Below are 5,002 nucleotides of genomic sequence, written 5' to 3'. Positions count from 1 at the left end.
CGTCTGTGTGGACTGTAAGAAGAACTACTGCAGCCTTTGCTCCGCCCAGCAGGAGCTCCGCCCCCGCCTCTGTCACACCTGTCAGCGCTTCTATGGGCACCTGCTGGAGAGGGCGGAGCTTATGAAGCTGAAGGTGAAGGAGCTCAGGGACTACCTGCACCTGCACGAGGTCTCCACTCACCTGTGCAGAGAGAAGGTGAGCTCAGAAATGTCAGCCAATCAGGTGAGACTTTCACCGAAACCCCTCGGACCGTCAGGCACGGCGGCGGCGGCTGATGGTTGGGGCTCGTCGATCTGACAGGAAGCCCAACAGAACTGGTTCTGCTCCGTAGAACCTTCAAGTTTTCTTTATGACTGAAGCTGTAATTAAAACTTCTAATTACTCTCAGAACAATAAATATGAATTATTTATATAAAGTATTGTTTTATTTATAAATTATAATTTCTATATGTTTTTAAATTTACAAATAAATTAAAATCTACATTTATACAGTTTTTACTCAAAATTTAAAATAAACTGTAAATATAGATTAAAACTAAAAAACTTTTATGAAGTAAAACTATATCTAATAGTTTTTCTGAGTATTTATGTTTTATAAAATTTAGACTGAAGTCAGAAAACAAGTAAGATAAGAACCTCCTGTCATCAGTGAGTCTAAATAATAATAATAATAATAATAATAATAATAATAATAATAGATGCCTACATGTAGTTAACCTACATGATGCTAAATAAATGATACAGATTTTATATTTGAATAAATCTCAGATCTTTGTTCAAAGATCAAAAGGAGCTGATGTCTTAAATTACTTGATTGGGACTAAATGATTCAGTTTTTCTGTTATTGTTGATTATTTGTTTATTATTATTTATTCCGTATAAAAAACTCCTCAGTTCTGGTCTGACGGGGTCCTAAAGTCTAATCCTCCACTTCCTGTCCCTTAGGAGGAGCTGGTGGAGCTGATCCTGAGTCAGCAGTCCTCGCCTTCCAGTAGCTCCGCCCCTGACACCCCGATCGTTGTCCCCCCCACGGTGACCTTTGACCCTCCTGACCCCACATCTCGCATCTCTGAACCTCCTATCAACACGTCCATCTCTGCCCCGCCCACTCCAGAGCCAGAAGTCCCGCCCCCGGCCTCGGAGACGCCGCACCCCGAGTCCGATCTCCAGGATGAAGACCAGGTAAGACCTGCTCGTGTTTCTGATCCCTGAAGGTTCATGGTCCTGAGGTCCCTGAGGTCCCTGAGGTCCCTGAGGTCTCTGAGGTCCCTGAGGTCTCTGAGGTCTCTGAGGTTCATGAGGTCTCTGAGGTTCCTGAGGTATCTGAGGTTTCTGAGGTCTCTGAGGTTCCTGGGGTCCCTGAGGTCCCTGAGGTCTCTGAGGTTCCTGGGGTCCCTGAGGTCCCTGAGGTCTCTGAGGTTCCTGAGGTCTCTGCGGTTCCTGAGGTCTCTGAGGTCCCTGAGGTCCCTGAGGTCTCTGAGGTCCCTGAGGTCTCTGCGGTTCCTGAGGCATCCACTCTCTCTGTTGGAAGTAACGCTGACTCAGCATTCACCCTTTCTGTTGGAAGTAACGCTGACTCAGCATTCACTCTCTGTTGGAAGTAACGCTGACTCAGCATTCACTCTCTATGTTGGAAGTAACGCTGACTCAGCATTCACTCTCTCTGTTGGAAGTAACGCTGACTCAGCATTCACCCTTTCAGTTGGAAGTGTTGGAAGTAATGCTGACTCAGCATTCAGGTTGTTTGGTGCTGAGGATCAGAATGACTCACCATGTCAGAACTTTTTCAGGACGATGGGGTGTCCATACGGTACGGTGGCTCTGAAGGGACAAACGAGTCCCAGAAACCCTCTCTTGACGGACTCTGTGTGTAAACATGTTTGACAAAATGTGACCCGTTTTTTCCTGCACCTGGTTCAGATCTGGGACCCCGAGGAGGCCCCGGTGTCGGGCCGCAGGGCCTCGCTGTCGGACCTGAAGAGCGTGGACGACATCGAGGCGCTCAGCGTTCGGCAGCTGAAGGAAATCCTGGCCCGAAACTTCGTCAACTACAAAGGCTGCTGTGAGAAGTGGGAGCTGATGGAGAGGGTGACCCGGCTGTACCAGGACCAGCAGAACCTGCTGGGTGAGGTTTGATCAGGTCTTTGTTGGACTGAAGGGGGACGTGTGACGGTTGTTAGTTTCAGTGTTTAAAACTACGTCAAAACCAACATTGTATTTTATTTATCTTTCAGCTGCCAACTCTGTGAACGCTGCAGGTGAGTCAGGTCTGTCCAGGTAAGACTTCCTGTCCTGTCACTTCCTGATGGTGTCCTCGTCCTCCTGCAGACGGAGACGGCACCAGCAGAGCGGCAGCGGGCCCAGAGGAGAACCTGTGTAAGATCTGCATGGACTCGCCCATCGACTGCGTCCTGCTGGAGTGCGGTCACATGGTCACCTGCACCAAGTGTGGCAAGAGGATGAGCGAGTGCCCCATCTGCCGGCAGTACGTCATCCGGGCCGTGCACGTCTTCAGGTCCTGAAGGTACACCAGAACCAAGAATCTGCTGGCAGCAACACGTCTCTCCACAGATGTTCCAGATGTTTCCCCCATTAGTCTGTAAACATCTGGACCTGAGGTCGTCCCATTCTGTCTGTTCAACAGCAGATGTTGTTCTCAAACCTGGACTAATGCACCCCCATACCATCAGAGAGGCAGGCTGTTGACCTGTAGATGATGGAAGATTCAAAATCTTCTGAAGTTTCTGTTGAGGAACTTTATTGTGAAAGTGTTCCTCTGTTCTCAGACACTTCCTGTCAGCCCGTCTGATCCTCAGTCCTCTGACTGACCTGCAGATGTTCCTCCAGATGTTTCTGACTCCAGACCTCTGCTGCTCCTGGAACATCTTCTTACAGACGTGTTGCTGCCATCAAGACATTTTAACATTTAACGTCTTCATTATGTTAAGGGTTAATGAGATTTACAAGTTTAAGAGAACATAACTTAGTCAGAATTTGGGTTCGAGTTTAACCATCTGACTCAGGATGGTTTCCTGTTCCTCTGCAGGGCCGACCGTCTCCAAAGCAACAAATCTTTCAGAAGGGAACGTCTACAGAGACACTGTGATTCATCTTGACTATTTTTCTGGTGTGAATGAAGTGTTTGGACCTTCAGACTGCTGTGAAAACGGAGGAGAACTCTGGAGGCTTCTGAAGTACGGAAGCAGGACTCGTTGGAGCTGGACTCACCATGTTGCCTTAAAGTCGCTGCAGAGGCCTCAGATTGTTTACAGTCCGCCCTGACTGTCCCCCGATTGTCCCCTGATTGTCCCCCGGCTGTCTCCTGTCCCCTGACTGTCCCATGTCTCCTGAACGTCTCCTCAGTGTCTCGTGTCTTTCGCAGGATTAGGGAAGCTTCAGAGTGAAAACAGGAACCTAAATGGTTCAGCTTCGACTCTTTCAGTAAAATCCAGTTTCACCTCCAGACCAGAACCAGCAGGGGGCAGCAGAGTCACTCGTGTGTCTAAATGAGGTCAAATGATGAGGTTAAAGTCCTGAGAATCTCCAGCAGGGGAGCGTAGAGCCTACCCCGTCCCGACCCGGACCTTCAGGTGTTCTGTGTGTTCTGCTGAGGTTCTGATCGGTCCCAGCAGGCTGATCAGAACCATCTGTTTGCACTAAAACCTCTTGATGCTGAAACACTTTAACTTTCTATCTGTGGGCTTCTTGTGAAATGATTGATTAGGTTTTTGCTGTGGACCTTCTGGGTTTGTTTTGGTTGTTCTGATGTTCTGCTGAGGTCCATGAACTGCACTTTGATTTCTCCGTCAGACTGGAAGTTCTGGTGTTCAGACCTGTTGGACCCGGTTCTGATAGGGGTTGAGATATGCTTTAAAAGAATGTCAGAATCAGACAAAACAAATTTATTCTGCTTTGATCCAAACTGGAGAAACGTGGACCAAGTGTTTAAATGTTTAAAAGGTCTGTGGTGGCCTGAGGAGCCTCAGTGATGGAACATCTGGAACAGCTGCAGAAGATCAACAGAAACTGGATCTGATTGGTGGAAAAACTCAGGATCAATAAGGTGAAGAGAGCCAGGGGCCCTCAGGGGGCCCCAGCTGCAGGTTGGGCCTCTTCAGTCTGATTTTGTGACGGCCTTATAAATTTTTCTGGAATCTTTTGAATATTTGCAGAAAGTTAGTTTTCTGAGTGAATAACTTTGTAATAAAACTGATCTGAAACCAGCTCTGTGTTTGTTTGTCAACATGAATAAAACTAAAACCATCTGTCGGCAGCAGCCTGTTGATGAAGAGGAGCTGACACTGCAGCTCCAGCAGCTGATGAAGGTCAGTGGCTCCACCTGCTCAGGTGTCTCTACCAGCTTTGGACACCTACAGGCTGAAACTTTGTCCCATTCCTCTGTGGAAAGCAGCTCAGGTGGACGGAGAGCGTCTGTGAACAGATTCTCAGCTGGATTCAGGTTCTGGACTCTTAACTGGACCATTCTAACACATGAAGATGCTTTGGTCTGAGCCATTCTTCTGTAGATCTGGCTGCATATTTCTGGTTGTTGTCCTTCCTCAGACTCAGGTCTCCTGCTGCCTCTGACAGGTTCTCTGCAGGACCGGCCTGTATTTACCTCCATCCATCCTCCCAGGATTGAATTCATATGAGATAAAGGTGTCAGTGATCAGCGGCTCAATCTGAGAGCACCAAAGGACTGAATATTTGTAAAATGCTGAAATGGAATAAGCAGAGGTTGTATATTTAGTTTAAAATTTCACAAATCCAGAATTTACTAATCTGACCTAAACTGTGATTCTGTGTTTAAACGATTTTAAAAGCCTTTAAATAACCTGGAGGGAAGATCAGCTGTTTCCAACAGAAAGGCTGCAGTTCTGGTTCTGTTTGTTGAGAATTACAGCAACAAACCCAGTCTGGGGTCAGTTTAATATGGAGGATGGATGAAGGATGGATGAAGGATGGATGGAGGATGGATTGATGGATGGATGGAGGATGGAT

At 47.3% G+C, this 5,002-nt stretch overlaps 1 protein-coding gene across 1 annotated transcript in view; it reads left to right on the top strand.

Moving 5' to 3' along the window:
• Nucleotides 1-4,224, top strand: part of rffl (ring finger and FYVE-like domain containing E3 ubiquitin protein ligase) — a 7,250-nt gene extending 3,026 nt beyond the window's left edge. Inside the window, exons 3-8 of the mRNA XM_037975847.1 lie at nt 1-196; nt 947-1,183; nt 1,922-2,126; nt 2,236-2,259; nt 2,330-2,525; nt 3,048-4,224. The exon at nt 1-196 is cut by the window's left edge and continues 2 nt beyond it. Coding sequence (XP_037831775.1) covers nt 1-196; nt 947-1,183; nt 1,922-2,126; nt 2,236-2,259; nt 2,330-2,523 — 856 coding nt within the window. The 3' untranslated portion in view covers nt 2,524-2,525; nt 3,048-4,224. The remainder of the gene's footprint in view (nt 197-946; nt 1,184-1,921; nt 2,127-2,235; nt 2,260-2,329; nt 2,526-3,047) is intronic.
• Nucleotides 4,225-5,002: the final 778 nt, after the last annotated feature.

The sequence above is a fragment of the Kryptolebias marmoratus genome, linkage group LG5, assembly GCF_001649575.2.
Source record: "Kryptolebias marmoratus isolate JLee-2015 linkage group LG5, ASM164957v2, whole genome shotgun sequence".
Taxonomy (NCBI): Eukaryota; Metazoa; Chordata; class Actinopteri; order Cyprinodontiformes; family Rivulidae; genus Kryptolebias; species Kryptolebias marmoratus.
This window is presented reverse-complemented; position numbering and strand designations above follow the sequence as displayed.